General features: G+C 37.3%; 1 protein-coding gene across 4 annotated transcripts in view; it reads right to left on the bottom strand.

The window, feature by feature from the left end:
• The window catches only part of PRKN (parkin RBR E3 ubiquitin protein ligase), a 725154-nt gene that overhangs the window by 373973 nt on the left and 334963 nt on the right, over positions 1 to 16218 (bottom strand). For all 4 annotated transcript variants that reach the window (XM_062641870.1, XM_062641872.1, XM_062641873.1 and 1 more), the window contains exon 5: positions 13220 to 13303. In XM_062641870.1, the coding sequence (XP_062497854.1) occupies positions 13220 to 13303 (84 nt within the window). The remainder of the gene's footprint in view (positions 1 to 13219; positions 13304 to 16218) is intronic.

Below are 16218 nucleotides of genomic sequence, written 5' to 3'. Positions count from 1 at the left end.
GACTCCCCCAATCACAGCATCCTTTCCGAAAACAAAGTGAGAAACAAGCCCTCAAGGGGTATGTTCCAAGACACCAGTTAAATATATTCAAAATTATCTCAACATCTGACACGCATTTTATACCTTTAAAATAAAAGCACCACATGTGGCAACAGGCGAAAGTGTTACTTTCAACGCAGTGGCAAGCATTACGCTAATGCAAGTGGGTTACTTGTTTTTAAGAGGTTCTAACAGTCTAATTTTTGCTACTTTTTTTTTTTTGGGGGGGGGGATGGTGGGGAGAAGGTGGTTTGGTTTGGTTTTGTGTCTGTTGCTAGCCTTTTTTTTCTTTTGAGAGAGAGCGAGAAGGTGGTGGGGGGTGGTGTAATACGGACTCAATATTTTCTGGCATGGTGGTTCTCCATATATTTTGAGTATTTATTTCTATATATTTTCAAAAGAATAATTATGACCTTTAAAGTTGCTTAGAAAGCTATGTATTTTAAATTGAAGTTTAACTGAACTGCCCAAATTTATTGGATCAGCTTTCTCAGTTAGAAAAAACTGTTGAAGATGATTCTTACAGAGTTCCAGCTATATATATATACACTTCAGAAAAAACTGTGAATTACAAGAATTAAGTTATCATAGCAAATCCTTATTGACAGGTTAGCAGTCCTGCAAGCAATGCATTATTGCCTACCGGTGTTTAAGATAAAGCTTCCAGAAATCAATCTGTGGGGCCCACCTTCAACAGACATAAAAGTCACAGCACCGTTATTAGATATCTCCACAGCGACTTTTGCTCTTTTCCCTCTTTAGAGCCTCAAATTCACAAGAGGCCAATATTTCTGTTTGAAAAAAAAAAAACAAAAAACAGAGATATACACTTACTGCTTCTCCTAATAGCACTGTGACATCGGTGCTTGCTGAGAAGCTATTTCTTGGTAATTACCACACAGGCACCAGAAGTATATGACTTTCTTAAAAGCAGAAGGCACTAAAACATTGATGAAACTTGAATATTCCTGTGCCAGCTGTGATGTTGCAATGGTGAGTTGGCAGGAGCACAAAACAGCTTTATGCATCTAAAGAACAAACACCACTTTTCACTAGAGCATTCTTTCCCCTTCTCCTAGGGACAGTTTAAGCACTAGTAGCTTTTAAATGTAATTTTCCACTGCATTTTTAACTGCAATTTTTAATTTAATTTTTAATGTTTTGTGTTGTCCATATACACTTAAGTAGCATGATGGAAGAACTGAAGCATTTGATTTCAGAATGCCTCAAACATTTACTGAAGTCCCGAAGAGCTGCTATGATATATTGTACAACCGACCAGCAGACTTATTACTCAGAGACATGAGATTTTATAAAGATGTGAAAGAGAACTCCTGCAATGCATAATGTCAAAACCATGGATAACACACTCTTAAGTTGTTGGGGGGTTGTTGTGGTTTTTTTTTTAACTGTATTTCTAACCATCCATTGTGCTGAAGCAAGGGGAATACCTTACTTCTATACATCCTCCCAGCAAACAGATGGAAATAACCGAATATTTCTAATGACACTACAAGCTTTACTAAGCCATTTTTATTTATACAGTTAATTAATATTAATGAAAATTAATGTCCCAAAGGGGGAAGTGCTTAAAGCATAGAGCACTGTTAACTTCAGCAGACTATTTGTATATTTGAAGCTGGATATATACTTTAAGTATCTTCCTTAGTTGTGCTATTAAGACACAAAATCATGAAGACATTCATTATTACAATTTAAGCTTTCTAGACTCAACCAGTCAAAACAACAGTTTTATTCATACCTGACTCTTCTGAGCTAGAAATATATGTTGCATACTGAAGACAAACACATTCACCTGTCCCCATTTAAATATACTGCTATTAGAACCCAGGCATTTCTGTCAGCAATTATTCAAGAGCTGTCCACCATATTAGCATGAGACAGAGCCCATAATCTGTAGCAGCATTTCCAACACGAACTCCCTTGCAGCCCCTGGTGAGACCAGCTTACAGATGATGGCACTGTTATCCAATACCAGCACATCTTATAGTCACTGCATGCTTATTTTAAATTTAGTTCTGATTTGTAAATATGGGCTTATTTCATAAGCTGCATGCATAGAAGACAAAGAGCTTACAAACTGATCAGAAACCAGTTACAGGCACAATTTCTTAAAAATAACTAGACCAAAGGTAGAGCAGACAATTGTTAATCAAAACCTAACACCTTCACATTTTAGAGTCTCAGACCAGAACATTGAGCGTGGAAACCATAGGCGGGAAACAGATTTTATGCCAGGGTAAATTTTATAGCAGCTTTTAGATTTAACAGAATATTTCACACAATGTGTCAGCCTACAAAATGACACAGTTATTAAGCACTCAATAACAGTACTTGCCAGATGTGAATGAAGAAATTGTGTTCTTCCATATAAACGCTGCCTGACATTTGAGGAGAGACTTCTATATAACCACGCGGTACCCTAACAAAATCACCTTCATCTGGTTTGATTGCTGATAGATGATTGCAAGAACATGTTGCATGCTTGAGTGAAAATCCAATGTTTCAATCGCCAGTAATGAATTTGCAACAGCTGCAGAGAGCAGCATATTGTTTATATGTCATGTGCAGTGAACAACAAAAGATTCAGTGAAAGTGTTACTGAAATTCATTGAATTATAAAAAGCTACCCCTGAACACATTAGACGTGCTGCCAGACTGCATGCAAAAAACCATGCCAAACAAGCTGTATTTGAAAGAAAATGCGGGTTTGATTTGTGAAGCAAGGAGCAGAGTAAGCACAATATTAGGGGTTGGAACTGACTCTAGTGTATCTTCTTGAGGTTTTTTTCCTCTGGTTTTAATATAATAGCATTTCATTCATAGGTTTCAATTACTGCTTCCCGGTTTGAATAAGGTCCCTGAATGCCTGCATATTTTCCAAAATTCTAATAGATCGAATATATGAATAGTATAATCACCTACAAATAATATGTGGAAATGACTTGTTGAGCAACATACAACAGAAAACTGTAACACTGGTCTCACTTCTAGGCTTCAGACTATGTTATTTATGGTAGTAACATGGCAGCCAGAGTGACACCTTCTTCCCACATTCCTCCCTGCTATAAGAATACAATATACTGAACTGGGATTCCTCCTTCCCTTGTGATCTTGCTTGGTGTAACTAAGACTTAATAAATGCATATATTGGTCTTATTTATCCTTTATATCACAGCCTGATAAATCTGTCTTTCTTAAGAAAGCTGTTCTGGTAACATCTGGTTATTTCACCACACCAGATCATAGAACAAGCAATTCAGCCAAATCTCTCATCTCTAATAGGAAGTTAAGAGTAGCTGCTTAGGATGTGTGTGAACAAAACAAGACTTGAAACTAAAAACCACCAGTGGACAAAACATAAAATAGTACCTGCCCAGAACATGTTCGTAATCTCCAGCAATTTGTTACTCAGACTTCCTAAACCAGGAACATCTTCACAGTTAATAGTTTTCAATATTTTGTTGTTTGGGTTTTTTTCCTTCCATTTGCCACTTTTTGAATGCATTGTAATTTCCACCATGTATCATGTTAGAGACTTCAGCAGTTTAATTATGTGCTATACAAAGAGGAATCTCCCTGTGGTTGTTTTGAACATTGCAATAACTGGAAAAGGACACAGTATGAGGCCAAAATAGGTACCTTATAATCTTACAACGTTGTTAAATCTTTATGACAGCAAACTCGGCACAGGTACAGAATGAATCCCTTACTGCATGCAGTGCATCATTGACACACTTTACAGACATTTCTGGAAGCTAAACCTGTTAAAAATTTACATTCAGTGTTGATTTGCAAATACTATCTACTTTTCATCACAGTCAATGGAATTATTACCAGAGTTGTAAATGATCTAGGATTTGGTCAGATGAACACAAACTGTGCTCTGCTCACTTTCCATAAATCAGACCCTCAACACCAAGAGTCTAAAGGAGGATATAGAAATGATCATTTATAAAACATTAACTGCTTTCTAAGTGAATCTGAGGCATCAAAAAAATTTGAAAAGCTGTTGACTTGTTAATAGAAGGTATTGGTCTTGCCAAAACTCACCAATTCCTGTTACAGAACAAATATTCAGCTGACCTGAAACTGCCTCTCATCAAATGATGAAGCATCTACACTACCTGAAAAAATTTTCATTGAGGGAAATGTGAAGTCGAGTACAAAACAACTGCTTATTCTCAAAATGCAATTTTTAAGGAACAGGCAAAACATAGCAGTTGAGCACAACCATGCTAAGTAATTGCTCATATAAGACAGAATAGAACACCACTTTCATCTAAAAGCATGATTAATGCTCCTGTTCACAAGATTAGATTTTCTAGAACTGAATTACAGATGCAAAAATTAAGCAAATGAATTTTATTCCCCCCATACCCTATGTGTTTCAGTGGCAGTGTTAACAACAGAAGAACATCAAAGAGCAGAGGATTTGTTTGAAGAAAGCATTATAATCTTCAGCATACTTGGTTGGATCTTTTACAAATTTGTGATATTTCCATACATGTAAGTAGAAACAGTGGTAGCAATACATGCAAGATGACCTAAGCTTCCCAAGACAAAGTACAAACAAATGAGTTCCTCTGGGTTTGTAAGAACATCTATGCAAATTCCAGCTCATGAAAGGCTACTGGCAACTCTTAACTCCACTGGTGAGATCTGAAAACTCACAAGCAATTTCAAAGACCTGGCTTCATCTTAGGTTTAAGATTTTTATGGTGCCAAAAATAATGCATTGATAAAATATATTCTTAAAGAAACAGTTAAAAAAATAATTTATAGATAATCAAATCTCTCTGTCTATATATATATCTAACCATAACTCATCACTGTTGTTTGCCAGTGGTGAGTTTTGATGCAGACACTGTGACCCATCAGAAAATGTTTTCTAAAATACTGTGGCAATAGTCTATTTCTAGGCTGAGAAAGACTGAATAAGTGCTCACTTTAAAAAGAGTGAATAGATCTTAATTTTAATTTTTGAATTTTTATTTCCAAGATAAATAATTTAGCATTTTTGTCCTTGTATAGAAATAATTCTGTTTTATAGTTCTTTTTTTTAACCTATCATTGACTTTTCTGCACTGAGAAGTAGAATAGCCAAATTTATAAAGGAAAAATTGCTCTACTCCAGAATAAGGTTGCTTTGGGAACAACTGTTAAAAAAAGTCTAATTATAGTTTCCTAAAGAGGTAACTGAATAGAAATGTAGACTTGAGATAATTTGCAACTAGTGTGAAGAACCCCAAAACATACTAAAGAACTTTAAATGCAAAGAAAAGTCAATCACTTAAGTTGTTGGGTTTTTTTCACTAATCAAATGTTTGAAGTATTTTTAATTTGCAATTGTGATTAAGTACCTCAATTTAAAGGCCCAGCAAAAATTACCATAGTATAATGACATCACCATTGCACACTATTCCAAAGTCCCAGAGGTATTGTTTTCAGTGCTGTGCCCCCTACTCATTCCTTCTTAGAAAATGCATTGGTAGCTAAACAAAAACACCCACATTTAGAGATGATTTAATATAGAGATTTACATGAACAAAACCACATCACACCATCATTTAGGGCAGCTTTATATGAAGTAATCTAGATAATATTAGGCATGTAAGCCTGATACCAACCCTTGACAGCATAAATAGCTAATATGATACTTGATTAATAAAAGAAGGATGTGTAATTAATGTCAATCAACAAGGATTTATGGTAACTAAACCCCATCAAACTAACCTGACATTTTTATGAGATTACAAATTTAGTGGAACAACATAATACCAATGCTGCAACTTACCCTGATGTGTGTTGCATTTGATAGAGCACTGACATTTCGATTAAGAAACTAGAACATTATGAGATCAGTCTTAGATAGGTTTAACTGATATGTTTCAATATGTAATTGAATCATCAAATGTCTGTTTTTCAAGGTGGTCTGGCACTGACCACCTTCTAGACCCACACTATTGAAAACATTTTTTAATGATCTGGAAGAAAGCAAACTATTTACTCAAAGTTTTCAGATGGCACAAAAGCTGGGAGAGACACTCACAAAGCCACATGAATAGCTTACTTAGCTGAGATCAAACACATAATGTACATTTTAAAACCACCAAAAATAGTCACACCTATAGAAGCAAGAGCCATGCATGCAGGAGGGAGTCTATCCATGGAGACAGCAATTTGAAGTGACTGAGGTTTTTTGGAGAATGAACTTGAACCCTCAGGAATGGCATTACAGTTAAACTATCTAATAAAAGCAGTGGATATCAACACAAGTAAGCAGACTGTAGCATCCCAGTAATTGGCACTGACAGCATTACTATTATAACTGTGCCTTATCCTGATGTGTGAAAAATGTTGGAAATTGGTAGAAGTACAGCAGATAGCTCAGCAAATGACTAAGGACTGGTAAAACGAAGTTTCATTGCTTAAGTTTCAGAACATTAAAGGAACGGAGAGGGGATATCCAAACTTCAGTCTATGGATGCCAACATGAAGAAACAGGAGTTTTAATAAAGGAGATTACATAGTACTATTTTTTTCCTAGCTTCAGCTTCTAAAATTTGTACATTTTAACTATTGATATGCATGTGACAGGCAAGGTAATTAATTAGTCACACAAATCAAGGAAGAGTTTTCTTGTTTAATTAATCACCGGCTTTAAGTCAAGGAGATAGGTTTTCTTGAATTACATGTTCTTACTCAAGAAAAGTCCTTAGCATTAGGACAAGGGGTAACAGGTTAACATTAAAACAGGGGATGTTCAGGTTACATATAATGAGGAACTTCTTGACTGTCAGGGTGGTGAGGCACTGGAACAGGTTTACCAAAGAATTGGTAAATGCTCCATCCCTGACAGTGTTCAAGGCCAGGTTCAGACAGAACCTTGGGTGACATGATCTGGTGTGAGGCATCCCTGCCTATGGCAGGTGGGTTGGAAATAGATGATCTTAAGGTCATTTCCAACCCTAACCATTCTGCAACTCTATATCCATGAATCACTTCTCACACATGCCTGCCAATTACACACTTGGAAGTTTGCATTGCAAATAAATTGCCTTAGAGGGTGTTTTGGGCTTCATACTTTGTATCTCAGAAATTCCCAAACAATTGCACAGGACCAAAGAAGATATTGAAATGCTAGTGCACACACCAGGCTTCCTTAACAAATTACATTTTGGGATGCAACTGTTCAACATGGAAATAAAGGAAGAATAAAAAACAACTGATACTCACTGATATTTTATTTTATTCATGGTTTTGTGGGGTTTGTGGTTTTGGCATTATTTGTTCCCTTTTTTATTTTTTTTTTGGGGGGGGGAGGGGTTGTGGTTTTTTTTCAAGCACGTGATATTTAATCTCTAATGCAAAAGGCAAACTAATACAGGCAGCAAGAAAAAAAAGAAAGTCACACAGTTTCTTGGTATTAATAAATATTTCAGGATTCTTAGACTTACTCATAGCAATATTATGACCTTGCAAATAGGCACCAAGGACAGACAGACATGGCATGGTTCATTCCACAAACAGCAAACAATATCACTGTGCACACACACACAAAAAAACCCAACAATATATAATATAGCAAAGTATCAGAGCCTTCCTATAATGAGATGATAGGTCTTTAGTCAGCTACAATTGCATTCTGATAACATCACTAAATTTACTTTACTTTTGATACTCTGCTACAAAAGAGAAACTCTGCTATAAAAGAGAATTTATTTCTCTTCTCAACATAAAATGAGGTCTGGGCTGATCAAAGCAAAATGAGATAAAAAAAATGAAGTATATTTTATTTGAACAGTGATATTCGAGAACAACAACTTTGGATGCTTGAAAGATAAAAAAAAAGTTTTGGTAAGCTGTATATTTAAATCATCTAAGTTGAATGCTATTCCCTTGATTGCTTAGTTCAGCCTATTCTAGATGAGCACAGACTCCCTGAGGAACAGATTGGCTATGAAAAGCTTACATAATATTGCTGCCCTGCCCTCAGTGCTAAACCTAACGATGGCAAACATGCAGGAGAAGGAAACATGACATGTTCAAAAATTTCAGTATAATAAAATTGCAAGATTCAAATCACAGGAGGAATGTGGAAAAATAGCAGGAAAAGATACATAAATAAACTAAATAACCCGCTCAAAACACAAAACATAACGTGCTTCCTGCTTCCTTTTGCAAACACTTTACCCCCAGACATACCCTGGAACATTGAACAGTGAGGCTACATTATAGTGGAATCCAACTGCTTAAAACCCTGTATGATGACCATACACTAATCATATATGTTTTTAAGATAAGTGACTCCACAGGAAAAAATCTTTGCTGTGGACACAAAAGATTGATATATAGCTTATTCAGAAGGGTATACTGATATTTAAAGAAACCCAATACCTAGGGGTGATCTATGAGATCATAGAAGTTCTGTTGCTCCTTTTAGAAACACTTTGCTGAAAAGTAACATCTTTTCGGGACTGAAGAAAAGAAAAACGCTATTCAGTTATAATGATAGACAGTCAAGGCAGTCTTCATCAGGAATAAATAAATCAAGGTAACAGTAGTGAGACATAACCTGGGATAGAAGTACAGTTTTATTTCCGTTAAAATGGTTATAACTTTTCCTTATTCACAATGGTTTAAGCCATATCTGACTTATAACCCTGTTTAACCATTCCATTATTGTTTGTTAATGTCTACAACTCCTTCTGCACACCAAGTGAGAATCTGAAGAACATTCCACAGGTTCATAGAATCATAGAATAGTTAGGGCTGGAAAGGACCTTAAGATAAACTAGTTCCAACCCCCCCTGCCATGGACAGGGACACCTCACACTAAACCATGCCACCCAAGGCTTTGTCCAGCCTGGCCTTGAACACTGCCAGAGAGGGAGCATTCACAACTTCCCTGGGCAACAAATTCCAGTGTCTCACCACCCTCACAGTAAAGAACTTCTTCCTTATATCCAATCTAAACTTCCCCTGCTTAAGTTTTAACCAGTTACCCCTTGTCCTGTCACTACAGTCCCTAATGAAGAGTCCTTCTCCAGCATCCCTATAAGCCCCTTTCAGACACTGGAAAGCTGCTATGAGGTCTCCACGCAGCCTTCTCTTCTCCAGGCTCAACAGCCCCAACTTTCTCAGCCTATCTTCATACAGGAGGTGCTCCAGTCCCCTCATCATCCTCGTGGCCCTTCTCTGGACTTGTTCCAACAGTTCCATGTCCTTTTTATGTTGAGGACACCAGAACTGCACACAATACTCCAGGTGAGGTCTCACGAGAGTAGAGTAGAGGGGCAGGATCACCTCCTTCAACCTGCTGGTCACACTCCTTTTGATGTAGCCCAGGATACAGCTGGCTTTCTGGGCTGTGAGCACACACTGAAGCCAGTGCATGTCCATTTTCTCATCAACCAACACCCCCAAGTCCTTCTCCACAGGGCTGCTCTGAATCTCTTCTCTGCCCAACCTGTAGCTGTGCTTGGGATTGCTCCGACCCAGGTGTAGGACCTTGCACTTGTCATGGTTAAACTTCATAAGGTTGGCATCAGCCCACCTCACAAGCATGTCAAGGTCCCTCTGGATGGCATTCCTTCCCTCCAGCGTATCAACCGAACCACACAGCTTGGTGTCATCGGCAAACTTGCTGTGAGTGCACTCAATCCCACTGTCCATGTCAGCGACAGAGATGTTGAACAAGACCGGTCCCAACACCAATCCCTGAGGGACACCTGAGGTTTATGAAGTTCAAGACAATTTACCCTATATTTTGCATTGGAGACATGACACTGTGTTTCAGAAACTCACGTATGTTCACTTGAGTGTGAGACTGCTGTGAAGCTCATTCCTATGAAATCACTACTTCAGTGGTTTACAGTGGTGTTACAGCTCTGTCTCTGCCTGCCTACGAAACAGCTGTATTATTTCTGTGGCTCTTGATGACTTCTGAATAGCATGAGCTTATGAAGAGAAAAAACTAATAGCATTTTTATACACAGAAATAGAATAAATTATCTTTTCACAATTAATTCAATGGACATTGGATTCTGCATTACTGATATTTGCAAAGCTTTTTCTTTTTATCTTGGAAAATGTATTGTGATCTCACTATTATGATTTAGTCATTGATTTGGACAAAGTAATTATATAAAATAGTTCTAACATTATTTGAAAAATCTTACAGATAGCAAACAAATATGGAAAATTTTGATTAATTACTTCAAATATTCCACTGGACAAACACAGTTCTCCTTTACTGCAAAGAGAGTAAGTTCATTTCTCTCTTTTTAAGGGAGAAGAATAGGAGCTTGTTCACATGACTCCTTTCTTTAAACATAGCAGTAAATTTTGCTCTTTGATTATGCAGCCATTTGGGAATGTTTCTAGTCAAAGAATATGCTGCCTGACAGAAACGCAGAGTTAAGTTTCCTCCTTTAAAGAATTCTATCCTTTAAAAAAAATAAGCAATAGTTAAAAAAGAGGCCAATAAAAACCCCGATGTGTCAGTGCTTCACAATTTTGTGACACTGAAATAACTACATTCCTGTAGGAGGGAAAAAATGGCTCTTCATCTATAGAACAAGACTTCATCTCCCTCTGTCTACATCAAACTTTCTGATAACATTCAGATATAGCACAAGTTGGACCTCAGACATACAGATACAATTTCTTCATGACATAAAGAGCAGTTTGTAAATCACTTACTAACTAACCTCAGCTAACATATGCCTAAAACAGGTTGTCTCCTGAATTTTGTTCAGTGATGCCTTACTGAAAGATAACACTGATCCTTGGCTCTGCTAAGTATGTAACTTGCCAGAGGCATTGACAGCAACTGGAGTCACGGGACTTAGTTGACTGGGTATCACTTGTTTGCCACAGCATTAGATAATTAAGATTACATTTTTATGGTCAGTGTCTTTTGGGTTCACCCCCCTCCCCTCCACAAAGCCAGGATGATAAGTCACTCCATTTTCTGCTTTTCAGGGGGAAAACACAAAACCAAACAAACAATGATTCTGTGAGGGAATGTGTTGTAGCTCAGGAGCCAGGGTTGCCAAATGGCATTGTTTTTTTCACAGAGATTGAATTAAAAAAAAAAAAACAACCCAAAATCACAAGCAAAAAAACCCCACCCACACCACACCAAAAAAAAACCACTGTAAGTAGTCAGATATGTTCTGGGAGTCCCAGGGCGTGACAAGACTGAGAATCTTCATTATGTGCATTTGTGTATAAGGGCTCAAGCTGATACCTGTCTAGGAGACTCCTGTCCTTGCCAAAAGCACACTTTATCATCTTAAGTTTCCTCTGTCTTTAAAGAAAACAGGAGGGACTTCTCCCCAGTGATGGTAGTAGCACAGTGACAACAAACAGGTAGCAAAAGTTGATCAGGCAATCAACTCTTAGGAGTAGTTCCTGAAGCATAACAGGCAGATACAGTCAATCTGCCCTGAGGCAAAGTGGTGCTTTCTTTTACATACCTAGCAGAGTATTGCTGAGAGAACAGCACATGCATGTCTACTAACTGCCACTTTCAAAAGAGTGGTTGAGCTACATGAGCAGCTACTATATGCAGCACTCTGAGAAGCAGAAGCCTGAAAACTGCAAGACTTCAGTTTTTTGGCCATGCATGGAGACAACTATAAATCACATGCTGTTAAAACAACTGTTTGGTACCTAAACCTACATAAAAAAAATTCTTGACACCATCTGTGGCCAAGCAGGAGACACCCATGAACTTGCATGGATGTGCTACTTCACGACTGTCTTGCTGGGAAGACAAAGAGAAGACTGCACCAGATCAGATGAGTGCCTGTGAAAAGGCACTCATGCCACCCCAGTCTGCAAATATCTGATGAACAGAATCCTTTCATACATACAAAGTTTTGTGTTTACCTCTAAAAGCTACATCAAGAGAAATCACTTAAAAACTAGGCTTTTTCCTGAGAAGGAAATACCTCTAAGACCTTGTCCTGGGTTCAGCAGTAGCAGTCATTTTTCTCCTTCTTGGTAGCTGGTGCAGTGCAGTGTTTTGACTTTTGGCTCGGGAACAGAGCTGATAACAATGATGTTTTGGCTTGGCCAAGGACCAAGTGAGCCTCATGCTCTGCCAGGGAAGAGGGGAAGCCAGGAGGAAGCAGAGACAGGACACCTGACCCAAACTGACCAAAGAGGTATTCCATACCACAGCACCTCATGCCCAGGATGTAACTGGGAGTTAGCTGGAAGGTCTGGGGGACTGCAGGGTTGGAGGAGGTATCGGTCGGTGCTTGGTTGGGCTGGGGGGGGGCAAGTTATCGGTCGGCTGGTGGTGAGGTGTTGTACTCTCTTCCCTTGTTATTTCCTTTATCATTATTATCATTGGTGGTAGCAGTAGTGATTTGTGTTATACCTTAGTTACTAAACTGTTCTTATCTCAACCCGTGGGAGTTGCATTCTTTTCGATTCCCCTCTCTGTCCCTCTGGGAGTAGGGGGAGGGAAAGAAGGGGGGGAGTGAGTGAACGAGTTACCTGACTGGGTTTAAACCACGACAGACCTCTTCAGTATTAAACAATATCTAATGCATTAACAGATATAAGTTTACTGAAATAATGCTTTGAAAAATGTTCCTTAAGAATTTGAGGTGTCTATGCCGCTTCTTACTCGGGCTTTTTACTGATGTCACTTCAAGAAGCAAAGGAAACAATGATAAGCATGTGGAAGAACAGGCTGTAAAATAACTGGTGAGAAGAATCTACTTCTGTGGGCAAAGCCTGAAAATCAGATTTGAAAGATTTGATATGTAAGAAGGTGTGTATATTATCACTGCCCTGAAAGCTTCAAATTTCTACGATAGTTATAAAATAAGCATTGACATAAATGTTTTAAGTATTACATTCTGCATTTAACCTATGCATACTTGAATATGTAAGAGTTCTACTTCAGTGAAATAGATAATATAAAATGATTTTATCCTTCGTTCCAAGCAGCAACTGACCAAGTTGTTCCCTTTTGCTAAACATTAGAGATGTTATCTGATGCTGAACAGCTCCTTGGAAGTGTACCATACATGTCAGTTTACATCTATTTCTGCAATTCTAACATGGTTAGAATTCCTACAAATACTTATTCTTGTAAGTGCCACCATACTTGAGGAATATGTCAAAATCTTACCGCTACATTTCCGTTGCACTTTTGGGACTGGCAAACACCTCTTATTCTGTTGGGCATCAGCACATCATCCCAGCAAGATGGACCCTTCAGAATAAAACCAAAGCACATATAAAGCAAAGGCTTTAATCTACATAACAAACAAACATATAAAAGTTGTTTTGTTGCCACTTTTCCTAGTCCTAAGTATTTTAAACTTCAGCTAGACAATTTTATTATGTTTATGATGAAAAAAAGCCCCATCAGATTATATTACAATATTCATCAGTAAATCTCAGTCACTGAGAGAAGCTACAACCCCTCCATCCTGAGGCTGAAACAGCAGATATATATTTTTTCGATCTTAAGACAGGGACTGACTTAATTCTGACTAAAAAAAACACTACAAAGACTCATCTTCTGGTTCAACACTGTTTGCACCTTGATGTGCAGCAGAGTAGGGAGGGAAAAAGGGAAAAAAACAATAGTTGGAAGTAGAATACACAGTTAAAAAGACTGAAACATAACACAGAAACAACAAAGTACAGAAAAGCTAACCTAGTCTAAGTATTTAATGGCTGTAATTTCACTGAAATCTGTTTCTGTTTTCATGGGATGCTGCATTCATTTTCATGAATGTTGATAATGTTCCCTGTAAATGAATTAGACTTTTTGTCACCAGATAAAGCCTTTACCTAACCATAATACAACATAATGAAAATGTAAAGTGAAAATTCTTAGTAGATTCCTGGACATTTACATTAGCTTCAAGATTTATTTGTCACTGTTAATAACAACTTCCCCCTGTCCCCAAAAGACAATAACAAAAAAAGATAGAAAATCTTTAGCAAACTTTGCTTTCACTTCTTGAATACAAAGAATTAATTTATGTGTGTACTCAGAACACAGAGTAAAGATTATAATTTTCTTAATTATTCAGAATTGCAAAACAGTACGGTTAACAGGATGATTTATCAAAGAAGAATATTTATATCTATGGCATATATAGGAACATTTATTAAAATATTACCCAGCATAAAAATTTTACAATATGCTAGCAAGTCTCAATAGTAATCTCACACCAGCTAATATTTAATTAATAGAAAATTAAAATTAATCAGATAAAGAAATACTAAGCTACAGATATCCATATACATAGCAGATATGGACAACTAAGAAAAATATTTGCTTCTCGGATTACTCAGTGTTGTGGGTAGTGTCACTACTCCGGAATAAAACGAAAACTTTACCCAGAAGAGAAATTATAGGTCAGTCAAGGCATTTAATTGTATTACTGAAATTAATCCCTACTTAAATCATGTTTGGATTACAAAGTAATCTAGTACCACATCTAGATCCATCTTCTTCATACTTCTGTATGAGGCATTTCCTCAGTATAGTGCAGATACGTGTGAGATAGCTCTGAACTAAGTTACTAATGTAAACTTGGTTATAGAAAGACAGATCCAGCCTACCTAAAAACCAAGTAAAACAGCTCTCCTTCCTACTGTCATAGCTGAAGTCCTGGCATTTGAGAATGGTAAAAAAGAGCTTGAATATGTGTAAGTTGTACTGCAGGCATACACAGGGGTGGCTACTGCTACATTTGCCTTGTTGGGAGAAAAACAGCTGCAGTATAATATAGATAGTAAAAAGTAAGAATACTTGAAATTGTGGGAAATAAACCCCACCAAAAAAATCACCACAACAAAACCACCAATTCCACTCCACCTCCCCCCCGCAAAAAAAAGAAACCCAACCGAAAAACAAAAAGTTTTTTCCCCACCCAAAATTGCATTAAATTATTCAAAACATTTATAGAAATCAAGTTTCCCACCAGTTGTTCCAGTGGCTTTTGACCTCTTGCAAAGTTGACACTTTGCAGGTAGAACAGCAGGGCCTCCTTCAGATATTGTATATTTTTTCCTATTTTCAACTCAGTAGCCAAAGGCTTAATTCAACACACCCCCATTTATTTGTTTTTCCACATGCCACCCAATACTGTGTGGATCTGTAACATACTTCTCAAGCCGTTTCCCTTCCATTCCTCATATAGATAAAAGCAGACTAACATTTAACTCTCTTGGTATTTTAGACAACAAGAAACATGACACAGTATACAAGACTTACATGCTGAACTGAAATGGGAAAACAGAGTCTCTGTATTTCTTTGGTTTTTTGATTTTTTTTTTTATAATTATTAAAATGCAATTTGCTGGTGGTTACTAAGCACAGAAGCAGCATTTTGGTGAATTATTTATAACAGCTCCTGTACGTCATTCCTGAATGTAATAGTTATCGCAAAATCCATCGTGTGAATATAAAAATTCAGGTTTATCTTCCCAGCGCATATCACTTAATATTAACATACATTAAATTCCATCTGCCACTCTGACACCAGATGAAGCCTGCATACTGAAGTCCACAGAGGGTCTTCTCATAGATGCTTCCTAGGCTTCTCCATACTGAGTCCATCTGTTTGTTCACAAGGACAAACCAGCTGTATACTGCATTCTCACCAAGCGTTTCCTTTATATAGCAATCATCTAGAGAACTCGTATGCTTTCTGCCCCTTTTATACTTTAAAAGAGCTCAGTAACAGTTTTCATGCTGTTGACAAGTTATAAACTTTTTGCTTGCCTAACTGCATTTTTATATTGAAGGTGCTGGAATTAGGTGCTTATTTTGTTAGTTTTGGTTTGGTTTTTTTTTGTTTTTTTTTTTGGGGGGGGGGGTTGGTTGTGGTTTTTTTCCCTAGGTTTTCTTGTGTCCCATTTCAAATTTCTCATTACTCATTTTTTCTGAAAGATGCATCCTTGATTCTAATAAGATTTCCCCATACTATTTTTCTACCCCTATAATTTAGCCATGCCAGCTTCTGTTCAGTTCTTAAGTTTTTGTGCTCATAATCTTTGATTCCAATACAACTCCCACATCTCCCCCAAAGTTTTAACTCTTTAGCTGTCTTTTCTAGCTTCTTCTCAACAAGCACTCTTTACTTCTATGTATCTTTCTAAAAATTA

The sequence above is a fragment of the Pezoporus occidentalis genome, unplaced genomic scaffold, assembly GCF_034315485.1.
Source record: "Pezoporus occidentalis ecotype Australia unplaced genomic scaffold, CSIRO_AGI_Poc_V1 ctg7, whole genome shotgun sequence".
In the NCBI taxonomy this organism is placed as follows: domain Eukaryota; kingdom Metazoa; phylum Chordata; class Aves; order Psittaciformes; family Psittacidae; genus Pezoporus; species Pezoporus occidentalis.
Note: the sequence above shows the minus strand (reverse complement) of the source record. Positions and strands in the feature narration are given on the sequence as shown.